This window comes from Leucoraja erinacea, unplaced genomic scaffold, assembly GCF_028641065.1.
Source record: "Leucoraja erinacea ecotype New England unplaced genomic scaffold, Leri_hhj_1 Leri_1643S, whole genome shotgun sequence".
Lineage (NCBI taxonomy): Eukaryota > Metazoa > Chordata > Chondrichthyes > Rajiformes > Rajidae > Leucoraja > Leucoraja erinaceus.
Window position 1 is genome coordinate 1 of NW_026575939.1, and position 14,871 is coordinate 14,871.

The window sequence follows — 14,871 nt, forward strand, 5'->3', positions numbered from 1 at the left end:
AAAATTCATTCTCACTGCACTGTATGCTGCCCCCATTGTGACGAACATATAAAAACTGATTGATTTGATTGAGTCTGTGGATATTTTTGGCCGAGGGTTCCCCACGGGGTGCGGTGGAAGGGGGATTCCTGGATACTTTCTAAAGGGAGAGCTATCTACGGGGTCTTTTAAAACCACATTGCGGAAAGTCAGGGATATGGGGAGAAGAGGGGAAGGCAGGAACCGGGAGCACTGATGTTTGGACGATCAGCAATGACATGTTGGGATGGCCTGGGGTGCTGGCCGTGAAGGGTACGAATGGCCTACTCCTGCAACTGTTATGTCTTTGTCTATTGTCTAAGTGGCCTAAACGTTACATGGATAGGATATGAGCTTCAGAAGGATAGGGCTAAAATGCGGCAATAATGGGGTACTGGGTTGTCGGTATGGAGATGGACCTCAAATGGTCCAAGGGTGGTGGCCAATGTTGTCCGTACCCAAAGGATCCTGTTTCACCACTTATTGACTATCCCCAGTCCGAGCTCTATCTCACCCTCAGACTGCTTCTATACGTTTTGCTGAAGTGTTCCGAATATTTTCATCCAGTTGTTGTCTCTGCCTGAGATCAGTGGAGAGCCATTGTTCTCAGTCGTGAGCTTCCTAACAACAAACAAAACAATACTAGAAGCCATTCATTGGGACCACGAGGGATCTTAATAGACAGAGGATGATGGAGAACATCAACCTGGGACACATCCATAGGAACACTCCTACGCGCAATAACAACGCATCTTCAGGATATTGGAATGTGAATTGATTATATTTGAACCGTGGCCACCACAGATCAAACACCCAATCCAATCCAACCATAATACCAAGTCCCCTTGCCTTTTAAAAATGCTCCACCAGCCCCTTCCCTAACCCAGGCGTCATCAATTCCAGACACCGAGATTATATTGCGCCCCACATTTAGTTTCCAGCCATGCCCTTTGAAAACTACACACAAGGGGGTGACCACTTTCCCCCCCGCCCGCCAGCCCACGTGCCACGCTCCTTTGTGCAGAACTCCTCTGCATCACCGGCAAACATGGTACCGTCCCTGAGTCCTGTCCACCACCAACCGCCATCCCCGCTTCACACGGCACACAAACCTAGGCCACACACCTTGAACTATCATCTTTGGAGCACAGGTGGTGTCGAGATGTACTTTGAATGTGAAAATCATGTTTAGTCATTCCGACTTCTTATGCGCTGTGACTTCAACGTCGGTCGTTAAGCATCTGGCATAAACTGACACGACCAAATTCGACTTTTCACGCCTTGTCCAAGGGACTGTTGCAGGCACGTGCAACACCATAATTAACAACCCTACTAAAATAGTCCCAAAACTTCAAAACGCTAACGTCCACACCAAAATTGCCAATCCGTCACTTCTCTGCCCGATCATGCAACATAAACGGTTTTTCTGTAAAGAATATTCTAAGGACCCGTACTGATAGACAAGGCGCCGCCATCATTGGACGGCCTCATGTTACTTAACTAGGCTTAGCATATTACTTTAAATGGTTAAAATATATCATGTTGAGCAAGTCTAGAATGCCTGAGATTTAGTTGTCATTTGTTCCATTCGCATGCTTTGCACAGGTCCACGTTGTATCTGTGTTTTCCAGTTAGTTCTTTTAGGTTAAATGGGTCGCATTCAATGACCAAAAAAGCCTATTATTATGCATCAATCATCAACCCGCTTTGAGATTCGTTAGGTGCCAATATATCTAAGCGTCGACTCCTTCCACATTTCCATATTTTGCTCCGTTTGCAATTGGAAGATTAACATAGGACAAATAGGTTGCAGGAGGAGTCGGGTCATTCGGCCCTTCGAGCCAGCAATACCATTCAATATGATCATCTAAAATCAGTACAGGTGCACAAACCTTTATCTTTGGTTCCCCAGAAAACCGAAAAAGGCTCCGGTGTTCAGAAACCGAAAAGCTCCGATTAAAAATACCGGCAGCACATTTCCTTTCCAGATGTCGAATTCCTGCGCACCAAAGAGACTCGCGTTTGGCGCCAAACTTTATAGACCCAAACGACCCTTCACCGGGATCAACACAGGTCTGTCCTACTGTAGCGGCAGGCTGCCTCCTCCCTGGGAAGACCGGGAGGAGAAGCTTATTAAACATCGGTAAATTCATTGCTTAAAATGTTAGTCAGTTAGGTGGAGGGCTGTTTATGTGAACGGGGGGTGAAGGGGTAAATGTGTAAACTGTAGTCCCCATACATGGTCGGAGATGGCGGGGGGGTGCGACGGTCAATGCATTACGGGGTCGCCCCCGGGTGCAGTAAGCTCAGCAGCGGAGGTGTGGCCGTTGGGGCTGCGGGCGGCGCCAGTTGTAGCTCCGACCCCGGCAACTCTACCCCTGGCTGCGAGGCGCTCCAAAATCCAGCGCGGCCCGCGGCCGGACGCCCCAGCTCGCGAATGTCGGGAGTCGGCGGCGTCGCAGCGCTGGGATACCAGCGGGGAGCGGCGGCAATGCCTTACCGGGTCGCCGGCGGCAAGCTCCGGAGCGCTGTGGCCACCGACACACAACATCGCGGAGCGTCGCTGGATTTGGAGCCGCGCACCAGGGGTAGAGTTGCCGGGGTTGGAGCTCCAACCGGCGCCGCCCGCGGCCGGACGGAGCCCCCAACTCCGCGGCTCCACATGCAGCGGCGCTCCGCAAATGTTGTAAGAAGGCGGCCACAGCGCTCCGGAGCTTGCCGCAATCCCAGCGCTGCGACGCCGCCGACTCCCGACATTCCCGGAGCTGGGACGTCCGACCGCGGGCGGCGCTGGATTTGGAGCGCCTCGCAGACAGGGGTAGAGTTGCCGGGGTCGGAGCTACCAACCGGCGCCGCCCGCGGCCGGACGGAGCCCCCAGCTCCGCGAGGTTGGGAGTCGCCGACCAGGTAGGGGACTAAGAATTAAAGTTTCCCCCTTCACCCCGACTCCACCACCACCACATAAAATCCCTCCAAACTAACTGACTAACATTTATGCAATGAGTCTCCCGGTCACCCGGGAGGAGGCAGCAGCTCCAGACTTTTCAAGCCGCCCGCGCTACCTACCTAATCTACGCTAAAAATCTTCCATTCTGAAATCCGAAAATGTCCGAAATCCGACAAATGTCTGGTCCCAAGGCTTTCGGATAAAAGGTTGTGCACCTGTACCACGTTCCTGCTTTTTCACCATATCACTTCATTCCTTTAACCCGAAGAGCTAAATCTAACTCTCTTGAAAACATCCAGTGATTTGGCCTTTCCTGCCTTTGATGGCAGAGAATTCCACAGATTCACAGATTCACAACTCTCTGGGTGAAAAGTGTTTTCCTCATCTTAGTCCTCAATGGTCTACCCCTTATTCTTAAACTGTGACCCCTGGTTCTGGACTCTCCCAACATCGGGAACATTTTTCTTGCATCTTGCCTGTCCAAACCGTTAAGAATTTTATATGTTTCTATAAGATCACCTCTCATCCTTCTAAATTCCACAGTATGCAAGCCCAGTCGACCCATTCTTTCATTCTTTGCTTTCATGCCTTGTTTTTAACAGGAAATCCACAGACTGAGAACAAAGGACTTTTCACACCAGGAAAACAGGTAACCTTTGATGAAAGGAGTCAGATGCAAATTGAGAGAGAAGGAAACAAGCTACTTTGTGGAATGGAGGGTGGGGGGGGGGGGGGGGGGGGGGGGGGGGGGGTGATGATGAGGGAACAAACAGATAGAAGGGCAGTTTGAGGGATGTGCACCAAATTCAAATCAGCCATCATTACATTTCTAAAAGAAGCTGCATATTAATTCACCACCATTCATGCAATCTTGTTTGTAACAGGAAATAAACAAACTGAAAATAAAGTCATGCCATTATAAACATGATAACAACTCTACAACTCAAACACTTTGGAGCGCAGAAGGTTAAGGGGGGACCTGATAGAGGTCTTTAAAATGATGAGAGGGATAGACAGAGTTGATGTGGACAAGCTTTTCCCTTTGAGAATAGGGAAGATTCAAACAAGAGGACAAGACTTCAGAATTAAGGGACAGACGTTTAGGGGTAATATGAGGGGGAACTTCTTTACGCAGAGAGTGGTGGCGGTGTGGAATGAGCTCCCAGTGGAAGTGGTGGAGGCATGTTCATTGGTATCATTTAAAAATAAATTGGATAGGCATATGGATGAGAAGGGAACGGAGGGTTATGGTATGAGTGCAGGCAGGTGGGACTAAGGGGAAAAAAATTTGTTCGGCATGGACTTGTAGGGCCGAGATGGCCTGTTTCCGTGCTGTAATTGTTATATGGTTATATGGTTTATATTAACAGCTCGGGGAAGAATTGACCAATGGAATGTTCCATTGGAACTGCAATGTCCACAAATTCAAACTACCTTGACAACTCTCTTTGTCTCCCTCTCTCCCCACTCCACTAACTCCCATTGTTTCTTGTTTTCATCTGTGACCTAATTTGCATCTTGTGACCTTTCACAAAATGTTACCAGTGCCTGATATGAAAAGTACTTTATTTTCAGTTTGTTTATTTCCTGTTACAAACAAGATTGCACGAATGGTGGTGAATTAATATGCAGCTTCTTTTAGAAATGTAATGATGGCTGATTTGAATTTGGTGCACATCCCTCAAACTGCCCTTCTATCTGTTTGTTCCCTCATCATCACCCCCCCCCCCCCCCCACCCTCCATTCCACAAAGTAGCTTAGTGTTTAAGAGGGAACTGCAGATGCTGGAGAATCGAAGGTTACACAGAAAAGCTGGAGAAACTCAGCGGGTGCAGCAGCATCTATGGAGCGAAGGAAATAGGCAACGTTTCCGGCCGAAACCCTTCTTCAGACGGCACCCACAAAGTAGCTTGTTTCCTTCTCTCTCAATTTGCATCTGACTCCTTTCATCAAAGGTTACCTGTTTTCCTGGTGTGAAAAGTCCTTTGTTCTCAGTCTGTGGATTTCCTGTTAAAAACAGGGGTGATAGAGCAACCCATCAGTAATGTAATGGTTGCATAGACAAGGGTGAATTGTATGGAAGTTACTACACAGGAACAGGCCATTCAGCCTCACGGTCGGGCTGACTCTGCTCCCGACCGGGCTGAAGACTCAGCTTCTGTCAGTGCTTCTCTGGACCTGTCTGTGGCCTATACGGTACGAGGCCCTCACCCGATGTCTGTGGCTGCTGCTTGGGTCTGGCTGTGGGCTGCACAGCCCTGGATACATTCCAGGTAAGTTGACACCGTGCTCGGTGACCCTTACTGCCCTGTTTGTCTTCCCTGCCAGTTCCAACCTTTTTTTCTATTTGGCGCCAATCCAAAACTATTCTGCGCCAAATCTTTTGCTTGGTGCTGTTCCATTTTTTTCCCAAAATACAACCTCTATTTATTTTTTCTTGGCTGTCCTTGTTCTTATCTTCTTAGTTCTTTTATCCTCGATGCCAATTGTGTATTTGGATGTTTCGGACAGACTTAAATAAGGCTCGGACACGGAAGTAGTCTAACAAGCTTCTTTATTCCAGGACGCCACCTTGAGTCTCCTTTGCACATGCGTACTTGCACAAGACATCACAAGATATCACATCTACTAATTACATATGCTAATTATCACATACCTAACAATGGACCCGCTACAGTTCGCATACTGTCTGAAAGATACGGTCTCCCAGGTTCTGCACACCACTCTCTCTCACCTTGACAGCCAGAAGGGGGGCTATGTAAGGATGCTGTTCATTGACTTCAGTTCAGCCTTCAATCCGATAGTCCCCACTAGACTCGCTCAGAAGCTGCTGGAACTGGGGTTTAACATTCCCCTGTGTGCCTCTGTCCTGGACTTACTCACCGCCAGGCCCCAGTTAGTCAAGATGGGAAGACATACATCGAGCACTCTCACCCTGAACACAGGATCCCCCCAGGGTTGCGTCCTCGGCCCCCTACTGTACTCCCTGTACCAAGCACGTGCCATGAGTAATTACTCAGGGTAGGCAGTCAGTCGGCTTTTAAAAAAAAATCTTAAACCGCATGCTCAGATTATTCTCTCTAAAAATAAAAAAAACAATTTGCCCAAGGTTTCCAAATCGCCTTCATTTTTTAATTACTGAATGGGTGGGGGATAGAGGATGAAGGCAGGTGGAGAGATGGTGGGGAAAACGGGAGCACACCGCAACAAGTTGAATCAGTTGTCATCTTATTGAATGGCAATACTTGTTCAAGGGACCAATTGGAGGGAGAGTTCAGGGGTTAACTTTGCGGGGAGGGCAAGAGTGTTGAGAAGGAGAGGGTCGGAGATCATGTCAGTAACTCACTCACCGCTGTCGCAGCGCTCTGGGCACTGACAGCAGAACTGGCCGCCACTTCCGTGGAAGGAAGCAGCTCGGGTGGCTGCGAACGGCCGTCGGGACCGGACAGCAGAACTGGCCGCCACTTCAGCGACTCCTGCTGGCCCGCTCACCTCTGGCAGTGCTCTCCGACTGAACATCTCTCACCTGCCACTCGCCGGCTTCGCTCATGTCGGCAGCTTCCCGCAAATCCTTAAATTCCTACAGTCGAGTAACCTCAATTGCGCAGTTGGAATTTAAGGATTTGCGGGAAGCGACTGACATGAGTGAGGCCGGTGTGCAACAGGAGAGAGGTTTTCAGATGGAGAGCACTGCCAGAGGTGAGTGGGGACCGGCAGAAGGGGCTGTTTGGTCCCGGCGGCCGCTCGCAGACACCCGAGCTAATTCACTTCCCGGCCACATTGCGGTGGCTCCGTGCCCGGAGTGTCTGATCCCCGACCCCCTCCATCACAACGCTGCTGCCTCCCCGCAACTTTACCCCGGGCCAGACTTCCCAAATGCTGTGAAAGGTGCTCTCCCCCCACCCCGGGAAATACAGTATTTAAAAACATAAAGCACCAAGAAATGTACTTACCACATTATTGGTACACAAACTCCATTCTTCACTCTTTGTTTCCTAAGATATTCTTAAAATAATGACGGTCCATATTTGAAAAAACAGTACCGCAAAGGCAGAATTTCAGCTGCCTTCAGCCCCGCTTGTCATTGACGGCTTGAACCACCGTCAACGTCGCGTGGGCTGCACAGACCTTCGCGTGTTACAAGTACTGCGATGAAAGGCGCGGAGAATTATGCCTACCTATGAGATCGATCTCTTAGATAGGCATAATTTTACCATGCCTTTACTATTTATATTTAATAATTGCCATTTCATAATTTTAGTCAGGGTAGGCAGTGCCTACCCTGGCGGCACATGCCTGGACTGTACACACATGACTCCATAGTGACACACATGAGCTCCAACTCCATAATCAAGTTTGCTGATGACACTGTGGTGGTGGGCCTGATCTCCGATAACAATGAGAAGACCTACCAGGAGGAGGTGGCTGATCTGGCACTCTGGTGTCAGGACAACAGCCTCCTCTTGAATGTCATAAAAACTAAGGAGCTGATTGTGGAGTTTAGAAGGGCACAACATCCGAGGACGTATATGCCATGAGATAAATGGGGCTACCGTGGATAGGGTGAGCTGCTTTAAATACATGGTAGTCCACATCACAGAGGATCTGACATGGACATCACACGCTGCCGCTCTGGTGAGTAAGGCAAGGCAGCGCCTTTACCACCTCAGGCAGCTGTGGAAATTCTACTCGGGGGCTGTAGAAAGCATCTTGTCCGACAACATTACAATCTGCTTTGGGAATAGCTCTGCCCAGGACAAGAAGGCTCTGCAGAGAGTAGTGGGTTCGGCGGAACACACTATGGGAACTACACTCGCCCCCCTGCAGGAACTATACATCAGAAGGTGCAGATCCAGAGCCAGCAACATTATGGGGGACCCCTTCCACCCCAGCAACGGGCTGTTCCAGCTGCTATGGTCAGGCAAGCGCCTCCGCTGTCATGCTGTGAAAACAGAGAGGATGAGACAGAGTTTCTTCCCACAGGCAATTAGGACTGTAAACTCTGATCTCACCAGGGACTAATTTACTGTTGTGTTGTGTCTTTTTAAAAGTGCTGTTTTTTTCTATTATGTAAATACTGATTCTGTTCTATTCTGTTCTGTAGCTTTTTGCACAATCCGCAGGCATTGCCACTTTCATTTCATTGCACATCTTGTATGTGCATGTGACAAATAACCTTGACTTGCTTGACTTGAGATGCTGTTCATCTGATTTGCATTTGCCCTCACTCTGACACTGGAGGAGACCAAGAACAGAAAGGTCAGTGTGGGAATGGGAAGGAGAATTAAAGTGTCCAGCAACCGGGAGATCAGGTTGGTTCAGGCGTGCTGAGCGAAGGTGTCCCGTGAAACGATCGCCCAGTCTGCTTTGATCTCGCCTGCCAATGTACAAGAATCTGCATCTTGAACAACGGATACAGTAGATGAGGTTGGAGGAGGTGCAAGTGAGGCTTTATCCCACCCTCACCTCCCTTCCAGTTTCCTTCCCCAACTATAATCAGACTGAAGAGGGTCCCAACCTGAACCTCACCTATCCATGTACTTGCATTAAACATTACACCCAATATTATGTATCTGTACACTGTGGACGGCTCAATTGTAGGACCCCCTGTCTGTCTCACACTCTGTAACAAGCTAAACGCTTCTATCAGCAGAGATAAGCAATGTTCATCACTTAAACCTGAAATGGCTTCAGATAGTGAGGATTGGTGAAGAATAGCCTGAAACAAATTAAACATGGTTTGCGATCAAAAAAGTATGTTGTGCACAATGTGTATAATAATTGCCCTTTATCTTCTGCAACATTGGTGACGGCTGCATTACAAAAAGGTGACAGCGTTCACTCGGATTTGACCACAATTGAATCAATGGATCTTATTTTGTACAGCTAATCCATTATTTGTCAGTCATACCTTGCAGTACAAATCATCTACATAAAGGCAAGAGAGGGCATGTTGCTAAAGAAACTCCTCCTTATAGAAAGGAAACATTTCCTAATCTAATCAAATCCATTACACAAATAAGATGCAACAGCAGCCCAATGATATTGTCAAGTTTAGGAACTATCTTTGAAGTAGTGGGGAAGTAAGTGTCTGACTGCCCTAGGGCTACAGGTGTGCATGGGGGTGAGAATGCTTTCTTATCATTTCTGTAGATGGTTGGAATTTTCTTTCATTATTTCTTTCATTATTTTCTTTCATCTTAAAGGTAGCAGAGTCAGGGAAATGGGGAGAAGGCAGGAACGGGGTACTGATTGTGGATGATCAGCCATGATCACAGTGAATGGTGGTGCTGGCTCAAAGGGCTGAATGACCTACTCCTGCACCTATTGTCTATTTGCCTCATTATCGTATTGGCTGCGCGACTCACCCGTTGTAGCGGCCCCTACAGCCTGTCTGTCTTTTTTTTTTATTTTGTGTCTAGTTAAATGTAGTGTTGGTGTTTTTTAAATACTGGTTTTAAATGTATATATGTGGGGGGCGGGGGGGAGGGGGAAACCGTTTAAAATCTCTTCCCTGTACGGGAGACCCGACCTTTTCCCTGTCGGGTCTCCGTGGTCGTTGGGGCCTAGCACCGTGGAGTGGCCTCCAATCTGAACGACCCGGGGGCTCGGGAGACTGCGGAGCTGCGGACTACTCACCATCGTGGGGCTGGCCGGCCTCGGAGCGTGGGGAGCGGCGGTGACTCGCTGCTGCGACTCGACTGCTGGGGCTCGGAGGCTCCAGCAACGCAGCCGCAGGTCCGGTGGACTGTCGGGGTATCGGGAGCTCGCGGGTCCAGTTGAGGAGACCGCATCCCGGAGCTCCCGCAACGCGACTTCTCCAGCCCGTGTCGCGGGGTTGGAACGACCCGGAGCGGGGTCGTACATCGCCCGGCGCGGCTTCATGGCCGTGGGACATTACAGCGCCCGCCGGGGGCTCCAACATTGTGACTTTTAGAGCGGGAGCGGGGCCGTAAATCGCCCGGCACGGCCTAAAATGGCCGTGCGACTTATCATCGCCCGCCTGGGGCTTGGACATTGGGAGAGACATGGAGAACAGGGGAGAGAAAAGACTTTGCCTTCCATCACAGTGGGTTCACTGTGATGGCTGTTTGTGTGAATTAAATTGTGTGTATGTCTGTAGGAAATTGTCTTTGTTTGTATGGCTGTGGAAACGGAATTTCATTTGAGCCTCACTGGGGCTGAAATGACAATAAATATTGTATTGTATTGTATTGTATCGTAGGCTTGAACTCTCCAATCACAGAGAGGAATAGCGTGTTCTTTCAATGTATCAGTTATCAACTGAGCAATTTCTTCCCGTCTTTTGTTGCTACAGTCTGCAAACTTGAGAAATCTTTCTTGAATCTCATACTACGTTTCTATTAAAAGCACGTTTCTGAAAAGAAATGTTGTTTGTTCAACATGGGAGGAATCTGGTGTAGCATCTATTATTACTGCAACGTACGTTGCAGATTGCCTCTCAAGCAAAATGTGTTATTTCACAAGGTTCGAGCACTAATTTCATTTTGTGAGTCAGGGAACAGATAATGAACTTGAAGGCACCCAGTCCTATTCTGTGACCCCTCTACACTTAGCACTTGTTCCTGAAGGGTGGGGTCCCACCTGGAGAGCAGTTCAATGAGTCCATAAAACATTTCCATTGTTTGAATCATCAATTCGATGGGACGAACCAGTAAATTCCAGACAACGTTCTCCCAAGAAGAGTACAACAACGATGATGCGCTTTAAAAAATTGTGCCATTTCACAGCTTCAGTTTTGATTGACGCTTCTAACATGGCATCAACTGTCCCAGACAGCAGGCTCATTCCCAGTTCTCGCCCAGCCAGGGAATATTCTCTGTGACTATTTCCTTTTTCATGTTTTGGAAAGTTTCCAGCACTTTTCATTAGAATGCCAGCCTTCAGCAGATACCAGTGCAGACTTAGTCGCAGAAGTGCTAGTCTTGACTGTCTTGTGCCAAAATAATCGACATGAAAAGCAATATAATGCTTGTTTCTGTTGACTCCAGACAAGCCAGTCTCGTACATGAGGTTCTCCATTGGCGCTTTGAAATTTCAATATGCTTTCTGGGAAAACTTGATTGCAGGTGTCGTTTGGGAATGTTTTAGGCAGAGAGATGTGACCATTCGTAACATACTTTTATATTTCCTTTTGATTTGGAAACCCGGTTGTGATATATCCAATGTCAGGGCCTACATTATGATTACTCCTCTCCTCTTTCAAATTTGCCATCGCCTATCGACCGGCCACCTGCGGGCAAGAGCCGCCACCTCACCAGAGTTCCAGGCGCAGCACCAGGCCCACAACCCCCACCATGCAGACAGCACGTGGTCTGTCTCTGGATCCTAGTTCTCCCTCCTCCTATAGGGTAGATCCATCAGTAGTGAAGGGTCTTCCCCTTCAGTTTCTCAGGTTACCCCGATCACACACCCGCCTGTTAAATTCCTCGCTTTATTATGGATCACAATTTCTACAAATTACGATATATAAAACTGTGTAGGCTCACACAAAATGTGAATATCAGTCTTCCCGGCCCCCCTCCTTTGGCTCCCGGGCCCAATGTACCCCCTGCACCCCCCTCTCATAGGCCCCAGGTTTGAGATAGAGAGACGAGGGGACAGAGCTGGGAGGGAGAGGAGAGGAGAGAGGGGGGAGGGGGGAAAAGAGAGAGAGAGAGGCGGGGGCGGGTGAGAGAGGAGGGGTGGGGGGAGAGAGGAGGGGTGGGTTGGGAGAGGAGAGGAGGGGGTGGGGGTAGAGAGGAGGGGGGTGGGGGGGGAGGGAGCGGGTGGGGTGGCGGGGGAGAGAGGAGGGGTGGGGGGAGAGAGAGGAGGGGGTGGGGTAGAGAGGAGGAGGGGGGGGGGGAGGGGAGCGGGTGGGGGCGGGGAGAGAGGAGGGGGGGGAGAGGATGGGGTGGGGGGGGAGGAGAGGGAGGAGGGGTGGAGAGAGACAGAGGGTGAGAGAATTGGGGGGTGGGGGAGAGAAGGAGGGTGGGGGAGGGGAAGGGAGGGGGTGGGGAGAGAGAGAGAGGAGGGGGTAGGGGAGAGAGAGGGGTTTGGGAGGAGAGAGCAGGGGGTGGGGAGGAGGAGTTGGGGAGAGAGGAGGGGGTGGGGGGGAGAGAGGAGGGGGTGGGGTGGAGAGAGGAGGGGATGGGGGGAGAGAAAAGGAGGGGGGAGAAAATAGGGAGGGAGGGAGTAGAGAGATGGGGAGAGAGAGAGGGAGTTGGGGGTTTGGGAGGGATGGGGGTGGCGGGAGGAGAGAGAGAGGGGGAGAAGAGGGGAAGGGGAGGTGAGAGTGAGAGGGTGGGAGAAGGGAGAGAGAGACAGTGAGAGGAGAGAGAGCGATATCAGTCCGTGATGGTAAAGAGAGCGGTCCTCCAGGCGGGTCCAGAGTCTCCGGTCTCGCACCGAGGGATTGAGGGGGGAGGGAGGGATAGAGGGAGAGGGCCGAGGGTGGAGAGTCCAGTCCAGCGCCGGGAGACGAGCCTCAGACCACTGTCAATCTCGGGAGAGGCTGAGAGGGCGGGAGAGACCGGCGGCCGGGGTGTTGGAGGAGAGAGACAGAGATAGAGGGGACAGAGAGAGGGACCAGAGAGAGAGACAGACACAGAGAGAGAGAGAGACAGAGAGAGAGACAGAGACAGGGAGAGAGACAGGGAGAGAGAGACAGATGGGGTGGGGTGGAGAGAGAGTGGAAGGAGGGAGAGGGGGTGGGGGCTGGAAGGAGGGGTGAGAGACTGGGGGTGAAGTGATTAGCGGGGGAGCAGGGAGCAAAGGGAGGGGGGAGGGATTCAAGGGGGAGTAGGTTTGGGTGTCGAGGGTGATGAATGGTGGCAGGGGCAGGGAACTAAGGAGGAGAGGGGTGAAGTGAGCCAAGTAGGGGGGTAGGGAGCGAGGTGGAGTTCACATTGACTGGGGTGGGGGGGAGGGGCGAGGGAGCAAAGGGGGGGTAAGGAGCAGGAGGCGGCAGGGTAAGCGGCAGGGAGCCACAGGGAGGTGGTCACATTGTTTGGGGCTGGGGAAGGTGTTGCAGTTTAGGAAGTCAAACCAGGACAGGGTCTTCACTGTGAATGGCGGGGTGCTGGGGGAATGTGTGGAGCCGAGGGATCTAGGAGTGCGAGTTCGAGCTGGGCCGAAGGGCCTCTTTCCAATGCTGTATAACTCTATGACTATGAGAAATTGCTGGAGAAATTCTGAAATGTTGGAGGAAACCGGAGCACCCGGAGTAAAAACCCACGCAGGTCAAGGGGAGAACGTACAAACTCCATACAGACAGTACCCGTAGTCAGGATCGAACGCGGGTCTCAGGTGGTGAGGCAGCAGCTGTACCGCTGTGCCACTGTGCCGCGCAGAATCATATAACGGTTTCCTCCGCTATAAACGCACCCAATATGTGCTAGTTGACCCTCTGTGTTCTCCTGCAGGGTTTAGGAGCCGTTGCTGTGGACGGAGAGACGGGGACGTGAGCAGCCATTGTGGGCGGCCAGGGTGCAGGTGAGCGCCCCCCCCCCCACATCTGCTTGGTGTGCGGGCTGAGCTTCGAGGGGGCTGAGCTTCGATGGAGGACCACATGACGGCACACAACAAGGAGAAGCGTTATGAGTGCGACGTGTGTGGCAAAGCCTGGCAGCACCCAAGCAAGCTGGAGGCCCACCGGCGTGTGCACATGGGAGAACGGCCCTTCGACTGCTCAGAGTGTGGCAAGAACTTCATCAGCTACAGCAAACTGGTGCAGCACAACCGCGTGCACTCCAGCGAGAGGCCCTTCACCTGCTCCGACTGCAGCAAGAGCTTCAAGTCTGCGCATGTCCTGAAGATGCACCAGCAGGTGCACACGAGCGAGAAGTCGTATGTCTGCTCCACCTGTGGCATGAGCTTTGCCTGGCTGTCGGGGTTATTGCGGCACCAGAGGGTGCACAGTGGTGAGCGGCCCTTCACCTGCTCCGACTGCGGCAAAGGCTTCAAGTCATCAGCGCACCTGAAGGTGCACAGACGCCTGCACACCGGGGAGCGGCCCTACACCTGCAGCGACTGCGGCAAGGGCTTCACCCAGTCCCACAGCCTGCTGGTTCACCGGCGCACCCACACCGGGGAGCGACCCTTCATCTGCAGCGACTGCGGCAAAGGCTTCAAGTCATCCAAGGGACCTGAAGGAGCATAGGCGCGTGCACACCGGGGAGCGGCCCTACACCTGCAACGACTGCGGGAAAGGCTTCATCCGTTCCAGCAGCCTGCTGGTGCACCAGCACACCCACACCGGCGAGCGCCCCTACACCTGCGCCCAGTGCGGCAAGGGCTTCACGCAGTCCAGTCAACTGCTGTCCACCAGCGCACCCACACCGGTGAGCGGCCCTACCCCTGTGCCCAGTGCGGCAAAGGCTTCACCCAGTCCAGCACCCTGCTGAAGCACCAGCGCATCCACACCGGCAAGCGTCCCTACACCTGTGCCCAGTGCGGCAAAGCCTTCACGCAGTCCAGCACCCTGCTCTCGCACCAACGCATCCACACCGGCGAGCGCCCCTACACCTGCTCCAAGTGTGGGAAGGGCTTCACCCAGTCCAACAACCTGCTGAAGCACCAGTGCACCCACACCGGCGAGCGCCCCTACACCTGCGCCCAGTGCGGCAAGGGCTTCACCCAATCCAGCAACCTGCTGGTGCACCAGCGCACCCACACCGGCGAGCGCCCCTACACCTGCGTCCAGTGCGGCAAGCGTTTCACCCACTCCAACAGCCTGCTGTCCCACCAATGCACCCACACTGGCGAACGTTCCGTCCCCAGCCCGGTGTGTGGAGAGCGCTTTACCATGGACCCTTTGACAGCTTACGGGGGTTGGGGCAGCACAGGCAGGCCGACGCTGGCGAATGGCAGCTCCCACTGCAGGAAGCGTTTCAAGAGCACAGGTG

General features: G+C 51.8%; 1 protein-coding gene across 1 annotated transcript; it reads left to right on the forward strand.

Annotated features, from left to right (window-relative positions):
* Positions 1 to 13,631: 13,631 nt before the first annotated feature.
* On the forward strand, positions 13,632 to 14,502 carry LOC129716069 (zinc finger protein 3-like; the record flags this gene model as incomplete). The annotated part of the gene is made up of 3 exons (XM_055665948.1): positions 13,632 to 13,887; positions 14,078 to 14,202; positions 14,418 to 14,502. Coding segments are annotated over exons 1-3 (466 nt in total), but the record flags the coding sequence as incomplete, so codon positions are not given.
* Positions 14,503 to 14,871: the final 369 nt, after the last annotated feature.